General features: G+C 41.6%; 1 protein-coding gene across 3 annotated transcripts in view; it reads right to left on the reverse strand.

The window, feature by feature from the left end:
• Nucleotides 1-11,427: 11,427 nt before the first annotated feature.
• Nucleotides 11,428-25,400, reverse strand: part of CDK13 (cyclin dependent kinase 13) — a 220,760-nt gene continuing 206,787 nt past the window's right edge. For all 3 annotated transcript variants that reach the window (XM_070727748.1, XM_070727747.1, XM_070727746.1), the window contains 2 exons: nucleotides 18,047-18,625; nucleotides 11,428-13,912 (listed from right to left, as the gene is read on the reverse strand). In XM_070727748.1, coding sequence (XP_070583849.1) covers nucleotides 13,056-13,912; nucleotides 18,047-18,625 — 1,436 coding nt within the window. In that variant the 3' untranslated portion in view covers nucleotides 11,428-13,055. The remainder of the gene's footprint in view (nucleotides 13,913-18,046; nucleotides 18,626-25,400) is intronic.

Consider the following 25,400-nt stretch of genomic DNA (forward strand, 5'->3'; position numbering starts at 1 on the left):
TGTCAACAATTTGGCTTATTCATTATTTCATTTTAGATGCTTGATATATCTTGAAGGTAATTTAAAGATGGTTTATGTTCTGATGATTTAATCCTATTGAAGAAGTTGAAATATAAACTGAAAATATAGTGACAAAACTATTATCCAACTATAGACAGATAACACCTAAAAATGTTTTTCTCTGGTTTAGATACAAATTCTCAAATGATTTTCAGAATATGTCTTTGAAAGTACCATACAACCCACATATCTCTCCTGAAATCAAATTGATGAATCTCAGTTATTGACTATCTTGAAAGTCTCTGAAATCAATACTTCAATATATCTTCAGATTAAATAAATATTTTCTATAAAATCCATTTTAAGAGTAGAGCTGCTTTCTTACAATTTCAATTTATTTTAACATAATCTTAGAATTTAAAAAATTCTTTCATGTTATGTGGCAGTGTTGGACAATACATGGCTTGCAAATTTATTTAGTAAGTTTATTCCTAACTGAAACTAAACCTACTTTCAAAACTGCAGTTAATAATGGAGAGCTGCAGTACCATATCTAACAAGTGTACACTTTTTTCATGCCAAGGCTCCACTATAAACAATGGACACAGGAAAAACAGAAGGTACAATTGCTTTAATTCAAATTAAATGTTAAATATTATTCCCATATTTTTTTCATGTTGCAATGTTAAAAACTATAGGTCAATGTAGTTTTAGGTGATAGGCATGTTATCTAAAATTGAAGAAATTTTCATGTTTCATTTTGTTCTGGCTTGGTTTGACTTGCACTGATTTTGTTTTCATATTTTGCTCTTCTGATCAGTTATATTTTTATATGTATGTTCTTAGATTTAAATCAGTTAGGAAGCTTATAAATTAAAGAAACTTAAAAAATAGATTTGTGATGCCAAAGTTTTGAACATTTTTTGTGCCAAACTGTAAAACTTTCCTATAGTATTTAAACCATTTGTATTTGCTTTTCAACAAAAATAATAATTAGGAATAAGATCTCAGAAAAATAAATCGTACAACAACTTTCAGTCACTAATGCCACCTTGGGGATCTTATATAATTGTATAGCTAGTTTTTAAAATAAATTTATCGACATGTATACAATTTCCATGGGATTTGTTTTACTGAGAATTTAGCGCCAAGCTTACAAAATTGTGAATTTTGTAAATAGATAGTAAAATAGATTTTGAATCTATTTTAGATTTGCAATCTAAAATAGAAGTAATGTACAAAATCATCTTCACACAATCTTAAATTCAAAATGACTGCTATATTTCAAGTCATCTTCTATTAAGCAAAGTCATCTTCTATTAAGCAAAGATATTATCAGACAAAGCACTAGATTATAATTACCACCATTTTTATATCTACAGTCCATCAAAGACTCAAGAAATATTCATGGAAATAAAAATCCTAGGTTTCTTTTAACTGAAACTCAAAAAAATGGTATCTAGTAGGCACCAAGGGATGTGTCCTTGTGGATCCAAGTACTATTGTGTCATCACCTAGGGTTTTTCCACAATAGCCAGATATACCTACTTAAAGTCAAGCAGCTGCTATAGAGTACTTATTTTTAAAGGTTTAGAATTTTCGAAAACAAAAATAAAAGCAAAGCAGTGCTTTGCAATTATAAAATGTCAATTGCTCATCTTTTTCAAATTAAAAAAAGGCAGTAATTAGATAAATCAGATCTCTTTGTTGGAAAGTCCAGTGATAGATATGTGTAAAGATAAAATAAGAGAACATAGAAGGCTAAGGCCTTCCAAAAAACTTTCCTATTTAGAAGACCTTTTAATTCTTCTAAAAATATGCACTGTATGTTATGTGAATTTAGTAGATTAAATATAAGATTCAGTCCTTAATCTCCTGTCCTACTAAACAAAATTCAGTAACTTTTTTCAGTAAAATAGAATGAATGCCAAGGCTTCCACTTATTTCTTCTAAATTTAAGATGCAATTAAAAGATATATCTTTATAAATATTGAAAAAAGCTAATTTGTCATATATTTTTCCTTGAAGAAATTGTATAGTCTTCGGAGAGGGGCAGCATACAAATCTAAATAATAATAATAATAATAATAATAATAATAATAATAATAATAATAATATTATTATTAATAATAATACAAACAGCAGTTTCCCCCCATTAAGTTAAAATAATGAATCCCAAATTATATAAGAGATTCTAGCATTTTACCTATTAGTAGATATACTGTATGCCCCAAGTTTAGGATTTTGCAGAAGGAAGGAAGGATGAAGTTCATTTATCATTTTTTCCTTGTGTTTATAGTTTCTAATACTAGGCCCCTTAGTTTTCCAAAGTTTAAAAATTTTTCAGAGGGCCTTTGTGCTTGCAGAAGAGGGGGGAAATTATTGTATAGCAGATATTTTTATCTGTAGAAGTTCTTAAGTTCTAACTCGCATCTTTAATTTTACATTGCAGTTTGGCATGTGGTCCATTTTAAAACTGATGGAAATCAGCCTTGAAATTTAATTGCCAACAATGTGAAACAGGTATTTTATTATTATTATTATTATTATTATTATTATTATTATTATTATTATTATTATTATTATTATAATTATTTAGATTTGTATGCCGCCCCTCTCCACAGACTCGGGGCAGCTCACAACAAGACACAACAATTCATAACAAATCCAAATAACTTTAAAATATTTAAAAAAGAACCCCATTTTTCTAACAAACACACACACAAACAAACATACCATGCATAAATTGTACATGCCCGGGGGAGGTGTTTCAGTTCCCCCATGCCTGACGACAAAGGTGGGTTTTAAGGAGTTTACAGAAGGCAGGGAGAGTAGGGGCAGTTCTAATCTCTGGGGGGAGTTGGTTCCAGAGAGTCAGGGCCGCCACAGAGAAGGCTCTTCCCCTGGGGCCCGCCAACCGACATTGTTTAGTTGACGGGACCCGGAGAAGGCCCACTCTGTGGGACCTAATCGGTCGCTGAGATTCGTGCGGCAGAAGGCGGTCTCGGAGATATCCTGGTCCAGTGCCATGAAGGGCTTTAAAGGTCATAACCAACACTTTGAATTGTGACCGGAAATGGACCGTTGAACTTACCTGAACGGTCTTCTCGATGCACTGCAAGGAGAGTCCAGGATGGGTTATTCTCAGCCTGATTGGCTGGGACTGAGTTTAATTTAAATATTTAAATATTAGTCAGGCACCGCCCCCTTAGCCCTCCAGTCTAATAAGCACGAAGGAGCAGTAATGAAGAATTAAGGTTTATTAAACTCGGATCAACCCCCAAATTTCAACTAGAACCTCAATAAACAAGTGACCCTGGTCCCAACAAACGGGTGGGTCTGGACTCTCCTTGCAGTGCATCGAGAAGACCGTTCAGGTAAGTTCAACGGTCCTTCTCCAATGCACTTGCAAGGAGAGTCCAGGATGGGATATACCCAAGTTAGAGTCAGAGGGAGGGAGAAGGTTGGACCAGGGGTTCCGAAAATGAACATACCCCCTGCAAAACCCTCCTTCCAAAAGCCGCTTCCGAGGAAGCAAAAGAGTCTATCCTGTAATGTCTTATAAAAGTGGACGGGGCTGCCCACGTGGCAGCTCGACAAATATCCTCGAGGGAGGCTTGTGTCCTCCAGGCCGATGACGTGGCCGCACTCCGGGTGGAATGAGCAGTTATCCCATGCGGAATTGGAGTATTCTTAGCGGCGTAAGCCTCTGAAATACAATCCCGCAACCAACGGCTGATGGTTTGAGGAGACACTTTCTTCCCCATCGTTCTGGTGGAGAAGGACACGAAGAGACCCTCGGAAGATCTAAACTCCTGAGTTCGACGTATATATATTTTCAAGGCACGTCGAACGTCCAGTTTGTGCCACCGCAGTTCAGATGGATGACTGCCGTGGGTGCAGAAGTTCGGCACAACAATGTCTTGTGACCTATGAAAATAGGTGTTCACCTTTGGAACAAAAGCCGGGTCCAATCGAAGCACCACCCTGTCCGGATAAAATCTGCAAAGGTCCTGTCTGATTGATAGCGCTGAAATTTCTGAGACCCTCCTGGCTGATGTAATAGCCACCAGGAAGGCAGTCTTAATGGATAGGAACCTCAGTGAGATATGTCTTAAAGGCTCAAACGGCGGACCTGTCAAAGCATGAAGAACCAATGAGAGGTCCCAGGACGGAAACCTATGCACCGTAGAAGGTTTCAGGTTGGTCGCTCCTCGCAGAAAATCTCTGATCCATGGATGCCTTGAGAGGGATCGGTAGTGAGTCCCGACAAGGACCGTAGACAAGGCAGCGACGTGGCGTCGAAGAGTATTTGGGGCGAGACCTCTGTCCAGGCCCGCCTGTAAGAAAGAGAGCACCATCAAGGGAGAGGCTCCCTGCGGGTCCACCTGCCTCTGTTTGCAGAAATCGGAGAAAGCTGTCCAAGTAGTTTGGTAGAGCCTCCTGGTAGACGGTCGGCGGGCAGCCTGCATAGTGTCTATGACCGCATCTGGCACGAGCTGGGTCCTCAAATGTTCCCGCTCAAGTGCCAGACGGTCAGCTGTCACCAATGGGGCTCTGGATGACTCATTGCCCCCTGCGTGAGGAGGATTCGATGATCCGGAATTCTCCAGTAGGCAGAAATCGACAGTTCCACCAGATCTGCAAACCATATGCGCCTCGGCCAATATGGGGCTAGAAGTAGGATCTGTGCACGTTCCTCCAATAGTTTGCGAATTACTCTCGGTATCAGTGGGATCGGCGGAAAGGCATAAAGTAGGCCCGCCGGCCACCGTTGGTGTAGAGCGTTCACTCCCTCCACCCCAGGGGAGGGAAAGCGGGAGAAGAAGCGGGGAAGCTGGGTGTTGTGGGCGGTCGCAAAGAGGTCGAGTATGGGCTCTCCGAACCTCCCGACCAGCTCCCGGAAGATCATGGGGTCCAGGCGCCACTCTCCAGGATCCAGAGTCTCCCGGCTCAGCCAGTCCGCGTAAACATTGTCCACCCCCCGAGATATGCTCTGCTGAAATAGAGGCTAAATTGGCCTCCGCCCACCGTAGCAGGGACTCCGACTCCTTCATCAGGCGACAAGAGCATGTTCCACCCTGCCTGTTGATATGGGCCCGGGTCGAAACATTGTCTGTGACGCCCTCGTACCCTGGGGGCGAAACTCCGGAGGGCCAACGAGACTGCCCTCAACTCCAGGAAGTTGATGTTGACGTCCTTTAAGTCCCGACGGTCCCTTAAGCCCTGGGCCATCTGAGAGGCAAGGTGGGCCCCCCATCCTGACAAACTGGCGTCTGTCGTCAGCGTGAGATGGTGTTTCGGGAGATAGGAGGAACCCCTGTCCAACGCCGGAGAGGTCCACCAGTGTAGCGAGCTGCGAACCCTTCTCGGGAGCAAAACCCTTCGGTGAAGGTGACTTGACTTTGTCCTTTGGAAGGGAAGCAGGAACCACTGCAACGGTCTTAAGTGATGCCTGGCCCACGGTACGACGTCTATACAGGACACCAGGGTCCCCAAGATCTTTGACAGGAAAGAAAGTTTCGGGAACCTCTGACCGTCCAGCTCCCCCAAGATTCTCTTGATGGAGGACCGCCTCTCTGGGGAGAGGAACACCATACCCAGGGTGGTATCGATGGTGGTCCCCAAGTGGGCCAACCTTGATGTGGGCGTCAAGTGGCTCTTGTCCCAGTTCACTGTGAAGCCATGGTATTCGAGAGTGCTGATGGTCAAGCGCAGGTCTCGATACGCCTGGTCCCTTGTCTTTGCCAGAATAACAATGTCGTCTAGGTACGCCATGAGGCGTACCGACTGCTGTCTCAGAGATGATGTGAGAACGTCCAAGAGCTTTGTAAAAGTCCTGGGCGCGGACGAAAGCCCAAAAGGCATTGCCCTGTATTGAAAGTGGGTTCCACTCAGACAGAACCGAAGGAACCGTCTGTGCGGTGGAAAGATGGGGACGTGTAAATAAGCCTCTTTGAGGTCGATCGACGTTAAAAAGTCCATATGACGGATAGAGGCGAGGATGGTTCTCAGCGAGTGCATCTTGAAGCGTCTGTACCTCACATAGATGTTCAGTTGGCGCAGGTTCAGAATCAGTCTGACTCCTCCGGAGGTTTTGGGCACAAGGAAAACTAGGGAATAAAACCCCGTGCCTCGCTCTCCTGGGGGAACCTCTTCTATGGCCCCTATCTCCAGGAGATGAGAGACCTCTTGGTAAAGAAGGTTCCGTTTGTGAGCATCCAAAGGCATTTGGCATGTGATGAATCGCTGAGGGGGAAGTTGGAGGAACTCGATCCTCAGACCTTCGGCCACAGTTGCCGCCGCCCAAGCGTCCGAAGATAAACTGGCCCATGGCTCCGCAAAGTGTGCCAGCCTGCCCCCCAATGTAACGGAGGCGAGGGAGTCATTTGTTTTTCCTGAAGCCTCTCCCAGCTCCTCTAAAGGGTCTGCGTCCCTGATAGGACCTGCCGCGGTCTTGAGTAGCTGACCTATCTGACCTATAAGACCCTTGGTTGAAGGAGCCCTGGTAGTAAGGCCTCGACGCCTGGGCGGTGCTCGAGGAGGGCTCCAAGCGAAAGGGCTGGCGCCTTTGATATGGAGTGAAACGTCTCTCCGATTTCTTGGACCTTGGCATGACTTTCTTCTTGTCCTTATCCTCGATCAACACGTCGTCGAGGACCTCTCCAAAGAGCTTGCCTCCTTTAAACGGTGCTGAGGCCAAGCTCCATTTGGACTTGACGTCCGCCTGCCAGCTGCGTAGCCATATGAGCCGGCGGGAGGACACCGACGCGGCCATGGCCCTGGCCGCGAACTTGGCCGCATTAGCAGTCGCATCTGCCGAGAATTCAGTGGCGGCTAGGATTTTATTTAGATCCTGGCGAAGGCGTCCGTCTTCAGGATCCACCCTTGATTGAAGCTCCTTAATCCAAAGGAGGGTTGCCCGGTTAAAAAAGGAGGCCGCAGATGAGGCCCGTATGGCCCAGGCCGCCATCTGATGGGTCTTACGCACAATATTTTCGGCCCTCTTGTCCTCAGCTCTTAACCCCTCCTGAGACTCGGAAGGGACCAGGGCAGTGGAAACTAAGCTGGTGACTGGTTTGTCCACCACCGGGAACGTTAACAGATCCTCCATTGGCTGGTCAAAGGAGTACAATTTTCGGTCCAGATTAGACGGGCCTTGTGCCGCGGCCGGGTTCTCCCAAGGCCTCTGAACGGTTTCCAAGAAGAGATGCGAGGAGGGAATGTCCACTGTCTCTTGCTTCGGCAATACAAAAAGACCCGCCTTAGGTTGGGATGAAGCGGAGGCATCTGGTTGTCCGCCTTCCCCTGCCTGCTCGATGGTGAGCTTGGCCTTATTGAGGAGGACCCTAAACAGTGAGGACTTGAAGAGACCTGCGAAGGCAGGTGGCTCCGGGGAGTGTTCATCCCCCGACAGGTCATCCTCACGATCGCTGTAGCCATCCTGAACTGAGTCCTCCTTCTCCATAGACCCAGACATGGAGTGAGAAGCTGGGGCAGTCCAAGGGTCCCTGGATCTCAGTGGGGGGTGACCCGCCAGAGCTTGCTGTTGATGTGCCCCGGTCTCAACACCCTGGGAAAACACATTCGCGATGAGATCTTGCATAGCCTGTGGCATGCTTTGCCAAGTGTCATGAGCGGTGCGCAGTCCCGCCGCCGTCGGGGTGAAGGTGGATGACTGCGCTGAGGCATGTTGAGAAGGAGCGCAGGATGGAGGCACAAAGGTGCTAGGCCACATGGCAGCTTGCCTTCCCCACGCCCGTGCCTCCTGATGATGAGGTTGTGAAGGCCTCTCAGGAGACCAGTCCCTCTCAGAAGCTGAGCCTGCAACCCCTGCTGGAATCACGGGGGAGGCTGGTGGAGGAGGTGTGGGGCCCAAAGCCCTAGCTGGGAGTGAGGCTTGCTTTTGTGAGGCCTCCAACTGCTTTTCCAGGGCCCTTATCCGTTTTTCTGCCTCCCTGAGGGAGGAGCCCTGAGAGGCTTTTGACTTTTGGCCCTTTTCTTTAGGGGTGCTAGGCCTAGCAAGAACGGTGGTCTCCTCCCCTACCAGGACTGGTGTTTCTGCCATATCTTTTCTTTATACACACTCACGGTGAGGAGAAATAAAGAGTACAAGCCAGTGAAAAAGCCTTTCCTCTGCGGTTGAAGCAATAGTGAGAAAACCAACAACGGAGAAGCAATCCCCTACTGCGCCTGCGTATCACCAGGCCAGGGGCAAAGGCTGAGGCAGAGCATGTAACAGGGCTAATCAGACCAACTCCCTATTGGTCATAACCCCTGCTGGCTGACGTTGCCATGGCGACCATCCAGCCCTCTGACAGGAGCCGTAGCTCCTACGAGAGACCAGGCAGGGCGCCAATAGACAGACAGGGAGCGGGCGGGGACTCCTCCACCGCCCTTGCCTGCTGTTGGAGGGTTGGCCCCTCGTTGCCGTGACAACCGCTCCTGCGGTCTCGGCAAGCTAACAATAGGGTCACTGAATCGGGCGGGAACTCTTCTCTCCGTTCCCGCCCTTATGTCTTCCCCCCACAAGATGGCGACGTTCCGCGCCGGCGTTTGAGAGCTGAGGGAATCGCCGGCAGAACTCAGCGGACGCGATGAACTGAGGTGGGGGGGGGCGCGGGGCGGGGGCGCGGGGCTTCGAAGCTTCAGAATCTTGATCTTCTAGCGGCATATTCGCCCTGGGGAGCCGGCCCCCCATGGCGTCAGCCGACCGCCTTTCCACCGGGTGCTACCGCGGAGGTAAGCAACCCGGGCGCTCCTCTGGGACCCTTCAACAAGCCTCCATGCCTGTTGAGAGGAGCTGCAGCTCAGGGGGGTTAAACCCACAGAAGGTATTAACCCCCGCTGCTAACGTGAAGCCGCCCCCTGTGCCTGAAAGAGAGAAAACACAAGAGAAAAACATTATAAAAAACAATACTTAATAAATTATCATTAAATTTAACCCTATTAAACTAAGTTTAATAGGAGAACTAAAACTCAAAGTCCCATTACTGCGACTGAGTTTTTTAGACTGGAGGGCTAAGGGGGCGGTGCCTGACTAATATTTAAATATTTAAATTAAACTCAGTCCCAGCCAATCAGGCTGAGAATAACCCATCCTGGACTCTCCTTGCAAGTGCATTGGAGAATGATCGGCAGCCAATGCAGACTGCGGAGTGATGGTGAAACATGGGCATACCTAGGTAAGCCCATGACCGCTCTCGCAGCTGCATTCTGCACGATCTGAAGTTTCCGAACACTTTTCAAAGGTAGCCCCATGTAGAGAGCATTACAGTAGTCGAACCTCGAGGTGATGAGGGCATGAGTGACTGTGAGCAATGAGTCCCAGTCCAGATAGGGCCGCAACTGGTGCACCAGGCAAACCTGGGAAAATGCCCCCCTCGCCACAGCTGAAAGATGGTTCTCTAATGTGAGCTGTGGATCGAGGAGGACGCCCAAGTTGCGGACCCTCTCTGAGGGGGTCAATGATTCCCCCCCAGGGTAATGGACGGACAGATGGGATTGTCCTTGGGAGGCAAAACCCACAGCCACTCCGTCTTATCCAGGTTGAGTTTGAGTCTGTTGACACCCATCCAGGCCCCAACGGCCTCCAGACACCGGCACATCACTTCCACTGCTTCGATGACGTCAAAGAGATGCCTAAAATACAACAATGTAAAGGTACAAGTTTTGGCAGGCTATTTCCTAATGGTTATAAGTTGTGAACATGGATATTTTAAAACATTTTGTCTTGAATATAGAAAATAACTATTAGATAGACTTTTAGGATAATTCATTGTACCGTCTAATTTACATTCATATTTTGAAATGCTAAACTAGGAAGCCAAGTGATCTGATGAGTAAGAGTAAAGACCATGGCTTTCCCTGAATAAAAGTACTGTATTTGTTGATTCAACCTATTTATTTCATAAGTAGACAGATAGTGACCTGGCAGTTTCCAACAGGGCTATAACAGGGCACTAAAGAATGGAAGCACAGTGGTATCTCTACCTAAGAACGTCCCTACTTAAGAACTTTTCTAGATAAGAACCGGGTGTTCAAGATTTTTTTGCTTCTTCTTAAGAACCATTTTCTACTTAAGAACCCAAGCCCGGAAAAATTTCCCAGGAAATTTGAGAGTGGCATGAAGGCCTGGCCAGTTTCCTGCCATTCCCCCTTTAATCCCGGACATTTCGGGTTTTTCTGGATTGTCATAGGAGCCTCTCGGTGGCGCTTAAGGAGACTTTGGTAGTCCAGAGCAAAGGAAGCATTTTCCTTTCTCTGGGCGCTTGGAGAGGGAATATACTTCTGCCAGCACCCAGAGAAAAGAAACCTTCCCTTCCCTCTGGGTAGCCCAGAGCGAACAGAGCATTTTCCTTTCTCTGGGCACTTGGAGAGGGAATAAACCACTTCGCTGTGGTGACTCCCTCGAGCTGCCTCCCATACACCTGGTGCAAAGTTGCCTTCCGGAGCATCTGAGTGCAGAAAGGCAAAAGGAGGCGCTTCGCCCCGGCTGGATCAACTCGGCTTCAGCCAAACCGAGGAGTCACCACAGTGAAGGAAAGGTACTGGCTACAAAGTGAGTGAGCAAGAGGAGAGGGGAGCCCTTCAGCATGGGAAGGAAGAGGTAGCAGCAGCAGCAGCAGTCACCTTTTGGTCAAAGGAGCGGTAGGTTCCGCCCTCTCGCCCACCTGGGTTTTTCTCTGTCTGGCGCAGTGTATTGGAGGCAGCCTCGCACCAGGTGTATGGGAGGCGCATGCTCCTCCTTGCCGCCTTAGAGTCCCTCTTTTTTTTAAGCCTTAAAGTTTTGGATTTTTAAAATTCCTCTCACCTTACCTTCTTCCTTCAGACAGCGACTGTCCTCCTCTTTTTCCTCCTCTGCCTCCCAAAAAATTCTGAGCTTTTATTTCTTTCCTAATGGATTTGCATACATTATTTACTTTTACATTGATTCCTATGGGAAAAATTGCTTTTTCTTACAAACGTTTCTATCTAAGAACCTGGTCAGGGAATGAATTAACCTCTTAAGTAGAGGTACCACTGTAGTCTATTTAATGCTTTATCAGAGAAACTCACCTTAATTTTGTTATATTTTAAGAAATATACATGAAAATATATTAGAACTTCTGAATTTACTGTTAGAATTGCAGTATCATATATGACCAATACTGTATAGATAAAAACAAAGAAAAGTAGCACATTTTGTCTGCTCTGGAACTTCTGACATGTTTTCTTAACACAGTTTTTGTTACATATAAGACTCATGTGAAAAATTATAAGCAATCAAAAGGATCACTAGGAATTTAGCCCAAAATAGCAATATCAAACAAATTTTATCAAAAAGTTATTGCTGATGTTACTAAACAAGGTTATTCAGAAATACCCATTCCAGGCCACTGTTTTTTTATCTGAAATATCAACATTAACAGCTAAAATTACAAAATATTTTATTCCAGTTTAGCTGTTTTATTTTCAATCAGGAATTATCTACTCAGGATGACCATAGTTGTATTTACATATCTGACACTCTACAAATGCAGACTCACTCATTAAAAAAAAGCAGCAGCAGCAGCAATGGTTTGTTGAATTGCTTCTAATAAACTCAGCTGAGAATACAAGTAAATTACATGTAACTATATTTTTAGAAAATAGCTTGGTGGTACATGTATGCACTAGCTTGCCAATTGAACAATCACTTGGAAAGTGTTTTTTTTTCAATATGGCCATTTAAAAACATTTCAGTACAGAAAAATCATAGCCAGTGGCTTGTCTACAGGGAGGGGCTTCTCCTCACAAAACAAATATATAATGCAGGAAAGCCTCTCCAGAAGCCAGAATTTGATTTTTGGAAACCTTGTTATCCCTCCTTTGCAATTGAAAATATAATGAATCAAAACCCTATTCAAATTAAATGAATAGACTTGAAGAATACGGTAATATAATACAGAACAGATTGGCACCATCCTAATTTCTATACATTTAAATTGTTTAAATTTCAGTTGCATTAATTGCTGTTTAGGTAACCAAGTTAACATTCTACAGCAGCTATATTTAAAATGAACAAAATATTTATTAAAAGATAGTGACAAAATGCTATCTGTTTTTAATAAAGACTGTTTTGAATAAAACAGGACACTAATTTTTATTTGGTAGAGTAGTTAAAAGGTATAGAAAATTGAAGGAAACCTACCTTTTTAATTTTTATCCATACATTTTTATTAATTTCATTTAATTAAATATGGGGATGGCTATAATTTTTTGGGGAAAAAGAAGATAAATATTTCACCTAAAAGGATATGAAAACTCCTAAAGTATTATTCTGTCCCATTTGTCCCTAAGTTAGCATTGATGTCATGTAAATATTAATACTTTGTACCAAAATACAAATTATCTTCAAACAGCCTTATGAATTTAATGAAATGTTCTTCAGACCTTAAGATTGCATCATTAAGGCACTTACCATTCAAGTAAAACAGATACTTATACAAATGTTGAGAAGATGGATTGGATATTTTACAAGACAATTATGAAAGTAAATCAAAGTCAAAGTATGTATAAATAGTATAAAGACTGACTGTATTTTATTGTCTAAAATGAGCACAACCATTTCCCATAGATAACACTGAAAGCAGTGCTAAAATTGATAGTGATTTCTTGACTAAATGTAGTTTTGTAAAAAGAAATACCAAATAAATCAGTGCCCTGTTTTGGTTTTGTAAAATTTTTACATAAAAGTTGGTCCAAACTTACAAAAAAAAAGCACAAAGTGTGTGCATAGTTCAGATCTTAGTAGTGTGGCTTAAAAAGCTGATGTTTTAAAATTTAGCATTGACTTAAAACTGTCAAAATATAAAATTTATAGCTAGAATTTGAAAGATGTACAATTATCTGGATTTTCAGAAAGCATGAATTGTAAGCAATTTCCTATTGTATGCAACACCCTTTTCTGAATAAAAATAAAACTGCTGAATTAACATTATTCAAGTCTACTGGATTGCTATTTGAAAGCAGTTAAAAAGATTTTCCAGGATACCAATGATGTGCCTGAGGGCCAAGGGAAAAAGATCAGAGGCTTAGTATGGCAATCCTCTGCCTCGACCTCTGATAGCGGATGTACTAATTTGTCCCCTGTATCCTTGTGAATATCTAGGGCCTTGAGCAGAAGTCCAAGTTTGTCCATGAATGTGGCTGGCATTGGCAGGAGGTTCTTGTAAATTACTTCCATAGCTATAGTTCTGCATCTTTGAAGACAAAGAATGAGAATGAGTACTTTCAGATTCAGACCTTCCAACTGAATCGCCACTGTTTTCCAGTACTGTGATGGGACCATGGCTATATTCAAATCTATGATCCTTATCACCACTAAATAGCATGGAATCACTGTTGAGATAAATGTCTCCATAACGAGTTACTGAGCTATGAAATGGTTCTGAAAAGGCGGGAATTGGAAGGGCACTATTTGAATGTGATGAAACAATATTATAGTTATCCAAATGTTGAACATCTGAATTTCCAACAAAATTTGCTCTTTCTAATGTCCCAGATGATATATTTCCTATTCCATCATTGCCACTATAGTGGGCACAAGAGAATATAGTAGATGCAAAGCTATCTTTATAGTCTGGACCTGCTATAAAGGAGTCTCTTGACTGGAACTCCACATTAGACGTTTCTGGTTTCTCAGATGTTTGAGCCTGGTGATGAGACAGCAGTTCTAAAAGAGCTGCTTTTACTCCAGCATGAGGATCCATCCCTGAAGAGCTACTAATTGAAGGTAAGTGTTGATTTGCTGTCCGATAATCAAGGTCTTCATCAGTAACTGGTGGGGGTTCGGGGGGTTCCGGGGGTCGTTGATCTGGTGGCAAGATACGAGGATGTTCTTCTAGGGTTTGAGGTTTCATTTCACAGGGTCTCATCAAGTCATCTTGTCCTAAATTAATTTTGAAATAGTTTATGATTAAATATGCACCTAGAAATATAATTTATGATTAAATACACAGTTAACGATACAGAATATTAAATATTAGATCGAGCAAGCCTTATTTGAACAAAATTACTTCTAGCAATATGCTTCTCTGTTCAAATGTGCACCTGCTGTCCTAAATAATATTCTTCTAAAAATTCATTTAGCCCCATCCTGACCTTTGTTTTAAAAGATCTTTCCTCTGGTCTTAAGACTAAAGTGAATATTGTATAATTATATTTAGAGTTGGGTGAGGAAAAGGGGTCTGTTATTCTTCGATTGCATTTTAAAATTGTTTTAATACAACCTTATAAATTTAAAAATAAATACATAGGAAATGCTTCTGCCAAATTTCTCCAAATTTCTTTATTTGAAGTTCTTTTTGTCCTATCTCATATTCTTCTTGAGATACAGTGATATCTCGTCTTAGGAACTTAATCCGTTCCGTGATGAGGTTCGTAAGTAGAAAAGTTCATAAGATGAAACAATGTTTCCCATAGGAATCAATGTAAAGGCAAATAATGCATGCAAACCCATTAGGAAAATCCAAACTTTTAAGGCTTAAAAAAAAAGCGGCGGATGGACAAAGTGAAAGCTAACGGAGTGGAGATGGACAGCGAGGTGAAGCAAGGAATGGAGGTCCTAATGAAGGCTAACGCTGCTCCAAATTGCTCAGAAAATCACCCCTCCAGACGCTTTCTACGCCACTCCAAATTGCTTGGAAAATCATCCCTCCAGATGCTTTCTACGCTGCCCCAAATTGCTTGGAAATCACCCCTCCAAAAGCTTCCTATGTTGTCCCAAATCTCTCCAAAAATCATCCCTCCAAAAGCTTCCTATGTTGCCCCAAATCACTCCAGAACTCATCCCTCCAAAAGCTTCCTACGTTGCCCCAAATCACTCCAAAAATCACCCCTTCAAACACTTCCTACACCACCCCAAATCACTCTGAAAATCACTCCTCCAAAAGCTTCCTACGTTGCCCCATATCGCTCCTAAAATCACTCCTCCAGCCGCTTCCTATGCCACCCCAAATTGAGGTCCTAACGAAGGCAAATAGAGTGAAGAAAGGTAGCAAGGAGAAACGAGGCAAACACTATGTCACCCCAAATTGAGGTCCTAATGAAGGCAAATGGAGTGAAGAAAGGCAGCAAGGAGAAATTAGGCATTTTGAAAGGAGAGGTGATTTTGGAAGACTTTGGGAGCGACTTGGGGTGGCATAGGAAGCTTTTGGAGAGGTGATTTTGTGAGCGATTTGGGGTGGCGTAAGAAGCTTTTGGAGGGGTGATTTTGACAGCGAGATGGGGCAAAGGAAGTGGTAGGCTAAGGGGATTTTGGCAGTGGGATGGGGCAGCTGCAGGGAGCAAAGGAAGCGGAGGGCTAGAGGGGAAAGAGGCAGGGAAATGGGGCAGCTCTGGTGTTCCCCGCCTTGGGACTGCAGCTGCAAGCAAAAGGAGGCGGGGAATCCCGGCAGGGGCGGCAAGCAAATGAGAAATCCTGGTGGTGGCAGTCACAAGGCAGGGGAATCCCTGCAGCAGTAAGAGAGCACACGTGCAATAAGACAGCCCACGCACCTGGGCTTAGGTTCGTAAGGTGAAAATGGTTCTTAAGAAGAGGCAAACAAATCTTAAACACCAGGTTCATATCTCGAAAAGTTCGTAAGAAGAGGCGTTCGTAAGACGAGGTATCACTGTATTAGATTTTCCATGAAAAGACACATGGGATTTGAGGAGAGGAATCAGCAAAGCTGATATGTATGGATACCATTCTCTAGAGCAGTGTTTCCCAACCAGTGTGCCGCGAGACATGGTCAGGTGTGCCGCGAAACTCCTAGGGCAGCTCCAGCTGGGCGGGGCGCTGCCGGTGCGGCTACTGCCCGATGCCGCTGTTGCTGGCACTCTCCTGCTGGGCCCCAAAGAAGGAAGGCGGGAAAAAAGGAGAGCTTCATTCTTCGCACCGGCAGCAAGAGGAGGAGGGCGCCATCAGCAACGGCACCAGGTAGTAGCCGGGGGATGGCGCTGGCAAGAGCTCCAGGGCGGAGGCACCAGCAGCGCCCCGCCCAGCTGGAGCTTCCCTGGCGGGGGCGGCAACCAATGTCCTTTGGGGCCCGGAGGGAGGGTACTGGCGGTGAGAGCAGGAGAGTGCCGGGCTGCGCACGCCTGCGCACCCCAAAACGCTCCCCCGCGCACCCTTTTCCAAGGGCGCACCCGAAGCCGTGGCCGCCCCCCCCGCGCCTCTAGCCCCCTCGTGCCCCTGGCTACTCGCCGCTGCCTTTGCCGAAAGCGCTTTTGTCCCGGGCTCTCAGCGAGGGGGCTGCAGGAGAGGCGGCGAAGGCGATCTCTCTCGTTCCCCGGAGGCTGGCGAAAGTGATTTTCAATGTCAGGGGCGCGGGCCGGCGTGCGCTCTCCCCCTCCCCCTGCCACATTCAAAGTAAGCCGGCAGGGGGATGGGGAGAGAGCGCACGCCGGCCCGCGCCCCCGACATTGAAAATCACTTTCGCCAGGCTCCGGAGAACGAGAGAGATGGCCTTCGCTGCCTCTCCTGCAGCCCCCTCGCTGAGAGCCCGGGACAAAAGCGCTTTCGGCGAAGGCAGCGGCGAGTAGCCAGGGGCGCGAGGGGGCTAGAGGTGCGTGGGGGGCGGCCGCGGCTTCGGGTGCGCCCTTGGAAAAATCACTTTCGCTAGCCTCCTGAGAACGAGAGAGTGAGAGCGACAGAGCAAGATAGAAAGTGAGAAAGAGAGAGAGAGACAAAGAGGGGGTAGAGAAAGAGATAGCAAGAGAGAGAGAATGAGAGAAAGTGTGAGAGAGAAAACAAGAGAAAGTGAGAGAGAGAAAGGGGGGAGAGAAAGAGATAGCAAGAGAGAGAATGAGAGAAAGAAAACAAGAGAGAAAGAGAGAGAAAGCAAGAGAGAGAGAAAGAAAACAAGAGGGAAAGTGAGAAAAAGAGAGCAAGAGGGGGAGAGATAGAGCAAGAGGGGGAGAGATAAAGAGAGAGAAAGAAAGAGAGAGGAGAGAGGAAGGAAGAGTGTGAGAGAGAGGAAGAAAGAAAGAGTGAAAGAAAGAGAAAGAAAGATGAGTGAGGAAGGAAGAGAGTGAGAGAGAGAGAAAAAAGCAAGAGAGATAGCAAGAGAGACAGAGAGAGAGAGAGAGAGGGCAAGGGAGAGAGAAAGACATAGAGGGAGGGAAGGAGGGAGAGAGAGAGCAAAAAAGAGAGGAATAAAGAAAGAAAGAGGGATGGAGAGAGAGAAAGAAGGGAAGGAAGAGAATGAGGGAGGGAGCAATAGAGCGAAAGGGAGGGAGAGATTTTTTTTGTCCAAACTTTTCTTTAGCCCCCCCCCCCCCGGTTCAATGTTCCCCAGGATTTTGAAAATATGAATAATGTGCCGCGGCTCAAAAAAGATTGGGAAGCACTGCTCTAGAGCAGTGGTTCACAACTGGGGGGTCGGGACCTCTTTGGGGGTCAAACAAACATTTCACAGGAATCACCTAAGACCATGGGAAAAGATAAATTTCCCATGGTGTTAGGAACTAAAGCTGCTATTCTGGCACCTTGGAACATATTTTTACAATCCAATCAATCAGACGTTTACAGTGGAGCTGTCCCTCTGACCTTCTTGCCAATCAGCTTAAAGCTCTGAGAATAGGTACTAGACTTATGATGGGGGTCACAACAGGAGGAATTGTATTAAGGGGTTGCAGCATTAGAAAGGTTGAGAACCATTGCCCAAAACTAATTCAGAATATGAACACAGAAATGCATTAATTCTGTATTAATAGTATCTAGAAAATATATTTGTATGCTGCTACAAATAACTATAATTAAAAGGAAAATATCAATATCAATAAAGGAATTCTATAAATTCCTAATGTATTCTTTATTTGGTATCACAAGTGTTTTTGAAAAATAAGTTAATCCTTATTACAAAATATAATACTTTAATATGCCACTTAAGAATCATCAGCAATTGGAGCAGCCTAAGAAAATCACCCAAGAAATAATTTCTAATCCAACTGTTTGAGAAAGCAAAAGTAAGCTTAACATTCTTAATCTATAAATTATCCACCTGCCTAAATATAATTTTCCCAACACTGAAACTCATACCTGCACTTGTATATAATGATTTAACAAGATGGGGATAAACAGATGCCGGTGATTCTGCATCTTCCCAATTGCCATATACTGGTGTACTTGGTTCTGGAGGCTGTCTTGACTGTAATGACATGTCATTTCCTGATCCATTTTCCTTTTCTTCCAGAAAATTTTCTTTTTGTTTCAATTGTTGAGCTTTTAATAACTGAGTTAACAAAACTGTAAATGCACTTTGCACAGCTGCTTGAGTAACGTCTGTGTCAACTTTCGAGTGGGTCAATGAAGTGGCTTGCACAGAAAGCTGTGGTGTTGCTGTTTGTTTTAATGGTTCTTGGTCTGGTGAGGGAGGCAATGGTGGCTTTGGTGGTGGCGGTTGTTGCTGTTGCTGTTGTTGTTCAGAGTGTTTTTCAGCCACTTTCAAAATTCCAGCTGGAAGATTTATTTTATTCAGTTGATGCTCAGTCTCCGGATTCATTTTAATGTTCAGCACTTGAACAAATTGTGCAATATTAATACTAGTTTTAGACTGGAGCAGGTTTAGGAGAATTGCCATTTCATTTTGATTTAGTGGTTGACCACTGCCTGCTTTCACTGAAAGTAGCAAGAAAAACAGAAAGGAGGTACTTAGTATGCTCATAATTAAAATCCCAGACAAAATTCAATTAATTATGACCTACTTCACTTATTACTTAAACAGTGGTTAGCTATGAAGTACATTCTTGACTTTTCTTCAACATGGGAGAATGAACATTTATCTTTCATTTTAGAGTCAGAAATTCACATACCATATTTTGTTTTTCAAGTTAAGATTGGAAAATAAAGTTTTCCGCTTCCCTTGAAAGTTCTGTATCTTTTTTGCAATCAATTAAAATGAAAATAAAGAGATTTTATATATTTATCAGCTATATAAAATATTTATATTTTCCAGCATCCTTAGGCAAAAATCGGAACTATAATAGTCTAAAAAGATTAGTAAGTGTAAATAGAACTATTTATTACTTCTTATAGCAGGGGAAAAAAGCAGAGATGGCTAAATTGACTGTTGTAATTAAAAAAAGGAGAACAATCTAATTTTATTTCCATTTAGGAATTGCTTCTGGATTGTATGCTTGAGATGGGGAAAAATGAAAATTTAATTTAATTTAGGATTTTATTTATTAGATGGATTTGTTATTCCAGAAATGACTAATGCATATTACTGTCTAAAAGTAAAAAGACTGTAATGTTACTATTTTCTATTATGCTAAAAACGTTGGAAGTCAATGCTTTGCTTTCTTTTTTCCTTTTATACTACACTTTTCTCCTCTTAAATCTCCTAGACACATTATTTTCATAATTAATAGACTATTGACTCTCAAACTACAGTTTTTTTGCTGTCTTGGACTATTGTCTATTGATCTTTGGGTGATTTAAGGAGCGATTGACAGGGATTCTAAACAAACTTCTCTTTGAGATGATGGGAATGTAAAGAGAGACAGAGACTTCCTGGCTAAGGGTGACTTGATGTGCTGACTGACTGTTCACTGACACATAGAGAGCCATATTGATGAGTAGAATTTTCAGTATAATATTTTGGTTTCTATGTTTTTTCTTTTCTTCTTCTTTAATGCTTTAATACTTCACTTCCAATTTACTTAAAATTTATAGTGTTATATTGCTAGGTTGTGTGTATAAGTACATATTTTCTAATAATCTTAGAAAAATATGAACTGTGCAAATATTTAAAACAATTATTTAGTATTAAGTATTAAGATTTATGTGTTTATTGTAACTATTACATTATAGACTAAACAATGAATGAATATTTACAATAATTAATTGAATAACTAGTGATTGAATATTTACAATTAACTGTATAACTGAAATAAATGATATTTGAGAGCAATATTTAATATAGATTATTACTTATTATATAATAAAAATAGACTGATTACTAACATTGCCTATGATATTTAATAGATATTAATTAAATAAGGAAGATTTGATTTTCTATTGCCTTTTCAAGCAACAGGTATAAAATAATTATTAGAGATAATAGAAACAAACTATTAATAGAAACTACTAAAATATGGTGAATGGTTAATGAGAGTTTGGAGCATTTTCTTCAGATCAGTGAACATGTCTACAACAATTAAAGAAACATTGAAAAAGCCAACACCTGTGACCCCTTCGTCATCTGGATCTAGAATAAATATAGAAATGGCACCAACAGATAAACAAGGACAAGCACCAACACTACAATCAATATAGGCTTCATTAGAAGTGATCCAGGAATTTATGATCACAAGTCAAGAATAGATGATGAAAACGCAAGAAATGATGAGGCAAAATCAAGAAGAAACAAATGGAAACTTTGAAAAGATGACAGGAAATGTGGAAAGGCTGGAAGCAAGAATGGAAAATATACAAGAGGCAATTTCTAATCATGAGAATTAAAAATATTGAATACACTGTGGAAAGAACACAGAATAAAGTAGAGGAAGTGGAAGGGAGACTTAGAACGGCTAACAGGGAACTGGAAGATGCCATATCGGTGCTGGAAATGGAGAAATCAGCCTTTTACTTAGGTTTTCAGAATGTATCATGAACCAGTGAAGAAGACTTATTTAATAAAATGGTTGAACTATTAACGGAAACTCTTTAAAGAGATGAAGGAGTTAAAAATCACATAGATGAGATTTACAGAGTACAAACCAGCTATGCAAGAACACACAAATGTCCAAGGGAGATACACATAAGTTTTACAAAAAAAGCAGTTTGAGACTAAATTTACAGAGGTATAAGAAATGAACAAATACTCTATAAAGGGAAAGAAACAATCTTAAAACAGATACATAAACGAATAAGGGAAAGAAGATGAGATTTTCATTATTTAACAGCTAAACTATTAAGACATGAAACACTGTATAGATGGCTTATACTGGAAGGACTCCTGATATCATGGAAAAAAATAAAAATAAAAATAGACTCATTTGAAAAAGTATATCAATTTATTTCCCAACATTTAGAAAAAGAAGGAGGAAGCAGTTCAGACATGGAAACCCAAAGTCAGGAATAAAAGGAGACAGAAAGGAAAGAACTAGAAGACAAAGGAGATAAAAGCAGAACTCAAAGGGAAGAAAAAGTTGTACCAAGAGTGGCAGCGAAAAAACAATAACAAGATGAAACCAATAACCCCCCCCCAGTGAATATCAACAGTTTAAACTCAGTAATTAAAAGAAGACAAACAATAAATAAATTACAAAAAGAAAATGCAGATTTAATATGCCTACAGAAAGTCCACATAAAAAAGTAAGAAGCTAAGTATTAGAAAATCAAGCTCTTTGTAGCATTAACAGAGTCCAAAAAAAGAGGAATCACAGTATATATTACAGAATGGTTCTACCCAAAACAAATCTATACTGACCCTGAAGGCAGAATATTAAGTATGGAAATTACAATAGAAAATAAAAACATTGCACTGATTGTTATTTCTTCCCCTAGTATAAATAAAAAAGATTTCTATAAAAATAATAAAGAACATATAAATCAATAGGAGGGAGAAGTGTATGTGTTATTAGAGATTTTAATGTGGTCGCAAATATTAAAAAGATTACAAATCAGGAAAAAAGAAAAATAAAGAGAAGAAACCATTACCAACAAGGTTTTTGAGATGGTGAGACAACTTAGAATGAGACATAGAAAGAAAGACATATGCAAGAGATTCCCCATCTCAAAAATCTTGGTCAAGGATTGATATGGTTTGGGCAGATAAGGGCAGACAAAATCGAGATTGGAGCAAATATATGGGCTGACCACCACCCAATGATATTAACTTTAAGGGGAGCAAAAAATTCAATTCAATTCAATTCAATTTATTAGATTTGTATGCCGCCCCTCTACGAAGACTCGGGGCGGCTCGGGGAGTCCTCTACGAAGACTCGGGGCGGCTCACAACAATAATAAAACAATATTATAGTGAAACAAATCTAATATTAAAAGAAGCATATAAAACGCCATATTAAAAAAGCAAACAGCACATACATACCAAACATAAATATAAAAATACAAAAAAGCCTGGGGGGAAAGGTGTCTCAACTCCCCTATGCCTGGCGATATAGATGGGTCTTGAGTAATTTATGGAAGACAAGAAGGATGGGGGCAATTCTAATCTCCAGGGGGGAATTGATTCCAGAAGTCTGGGTCCGCCACAGACAAGGCTCTTCCCCTGGGGCCCGCCAAACGACATTGTTTAGTCGACAGGGCCTGGAGAAGGCCAACTCTGTGGGACCTTATCGGTTGCTGGGATTTGTGCGGTAGCAGGCGGTTCCGAAGGTACTCTGGTCCACTGCCATGTAGGGCTTTAAATGTCATAACCAACACTTTGAATTGTGACCGGAAACTGATCGGCAGCCAATGCAGGCCACGGAGTGTTGTAGAAACGTGGGCGAATCTGGGAAGCCCCACGATGGCTCTCGCGGTGGAGAATGAATCAAACTCTGACAAAAGAAAAAATATATTAAATATATGGAGGAAGAACTAAGACACTTTTTAAAGAAAAATTGGAATGAGACGACCGTTCAAAACCTGTGGAATGCCACTAAAGCATACATTAGGTTAACTATAATGTACTTGGATAGAAAAAGGAAAATAAAAAATAAACAATTGGAAGAGACTAAAAAAAAATTCAAATGATAGAAAATGAAATGCAAAAAGACCTACAAAATGAGGAATTAGGAGAAGAGAGAAATAAATTAAAACACAAGATTAATTTAATGGTTCAAGAAGAAACAGCCTTACAAATTAAAAAGCTAAATAAAATTACTTTCAAATGTGAACAAAGTACAGGGGGTTGGACAATAAAATGGAAACACTTGACTTTTTGGCATCATAATGTTTGAATATGTTCAAATCAATCAAAACTTGCATATTTTAATATTTTTAAAAAATTCTGTTATTTTATGTTTTTTTAAACTATTTTTTTTTTTGACAGAAATTTAAGGAAATTGGTTATAACCTTCTAGAAATGGCAGACATCTCAGACTTTCAAAGAGGCCAAATTGTTGGTGCTCGAATGGCAGGAGCTAGTGTAACAGAAAGTGCCCGAATGTTTGGCGTTTCAAGAGGTAATGTCTCAAAAGTAATGACTGCTTTTGAAAGAGAAGGGAAATCGTCCTCAGCCAAGCACAGGTCTGGTCGAAAGTCGAAGTTGTCTGAGAGAGACCGTCAGACTCTAAAACGAATTGTTAGAGCGGATCGCAAGACCACAGCTCCTAAAACCACTGCAGAGCTCAATAGATATGTACAGAACCCAGTTTCCACAAAAACTGTTCGAAGGGAGCTTCATAAATCTGGATTCCATGGAAGAGCTACAATTAGAAAACCTCTGCTCTCAAAGACAAATGTTTCAAAGCATTTAGAGTGGTGTAGATACCACCAGAAACGGTCCCTCGAGCAGTGGCAAAATGTGATTTTCTCTGACAAATCATCGTTTACAATTTTTCCGACCTCCGGCCATGTTTACGTTTGGAGACAGCCAAAGGAATCATTTCATCCAGACTGCCTTCTCCCAACCATCAAACATGCTGGGGATTCAGTGATGATCTGTGGTGCTATTTCTTGGAAATTCGCCGGGCCAATGATTTCCCTTCATGGAAGAATTAACAGCCATCACTATTTAGGAATTTTGGCCGACCAAATTCATTCTATGGTTCAAGAACTGTTTCCAGAGGGGGATGCCATCTTTCAAGATGATAATGCACCAACCCATAGAGCAAGAACTGTTAAAGAATGGTATGAGGAACAGTCTAATGAAGTTCAGCATCTCATCTTGCCACCACAATCTTCAGACCTCAACATTATTGAGCATTTATGGTCGATTTTACAGATTCAAGTAAGAAGTCAATCTCCACCACCATCGTCTCTAAAAGAACTGGAGCGTGCTTTAACTGAAGAATGGGCTAAAATTCCTTTGGAAACAATTCACAATTTATATGAATCAATACCTTGGAGAATTGAGACTGTATTTGCTGCAAAAGGTGGACCAACACCATATTAAAAGATATTTCAAGGTGTTTCCATTTTTGTGTCCACCACCTGTAGGTGGATGGTTAGCATATAAATTAAAAAAAGAAAAAGGGAGATTAGAGGATGAAAAGGGAGATAAGCAATTTAAAATAGAAGAGAAAAACAAAATAGAGGTGGAATATTTTAAAGAGCTTTATAACAAAAGTAGATGAAGAACAGCTAAAAGCGGATATAAATAGAACAGATTTAGGAGAATTAACCAAATTAAATAGAGAATCTCTGAATAAAGAGATAGCGGCAATAGAATTAGAGTGCGATCCAGCAACAGAAGAATAACAAAACACTCGGGCCAGATGGGATTCCAAATGAATGCTACAAAGAGCTAAGACAAATGCTACAAGACCTATTATTAACCACATTCAACGAGGTGTTAGATTGTGGAAGAATTCCAAGGTATTGGACTGAAGCATTAACCCTTATATCGAAAGATAACACAGAAAAACAAAAACTACAAAATTACAGACTGATTTCATTACTTAGTATTGATTACAAAATATTTACTACAATCATGGCAAACAGAATTAAATCGATTCTAAATGAATGGATACATATGGATCAAAATGTGTTTCTATCGGGTAGATTCATTAAAAATAACACTAGAACAATACTGAATACGTAATAATTTTATGAAGCACATTCAGAGAAATCCGTGGCACTTATGTTCTTGGATGCCCAGAAAGCCTTTGACAATCTGAAATTTATAATTGAACAACTAAAACAAATGAAATTTGGAAGTAGAACGATTGAGACAATTTATAACATACAATCAGCAAAAATTATGATAAATGGAAAATTAAGAGAATTTTCAAATTTGGAAAGGAGTACGTCAAGGGTGTCTGCTATCACCTGGTGTTTTTTTTTCCATTGAAACAATGTTGAGAAATTCGGAAAAAAATGAGAAATTAGAGGACTTAAAATTAAAGGACAAGAATTCGAACTCCAGGCATATGCAGATAATCTGGTGTCTATAATAGAAGATCCACTTGAGACAGGACAAGAATTACTAAGGGAGATAAATGATTATGGGCGTGTAGAAGGACTTATCAATAAATGGAAAACCAAGATTATAACTAAAAACATGAGAAATGAACAAAATCAAGAATTAGAAAAAACCCTTGAAATTCAAATAGTAAAGGAAGTTAAATGTTTAGGGATATTATTGACAGCTAAATATATTACAATTAAAAAGGATAATTATAATGTATTACTAAAGAAAACTGAAGCACAACTTGAAAAATGGAATAAATTACATATTATTTTAACCGGAAGAATATCAACAATCAAAATCTTAATTTTGCCT

The sequence above is a fragment of the Erythrolamprus reginae genome, chromosome Z, assembly GCF_031021105.1.
Source record: "Erythrolamprus reginae isolate rEryReg1 chromosome Z, rEryReg1.hap1, whole genome shotgun sequence".
Taxonomy (NCBI): domain Eukaryota; kingdom Metazoa; phylum Chordata; class Lepidosauria; order Squamata; family Dipsadidae; genus Erythrolamprus; species Erythrolamprus reginae.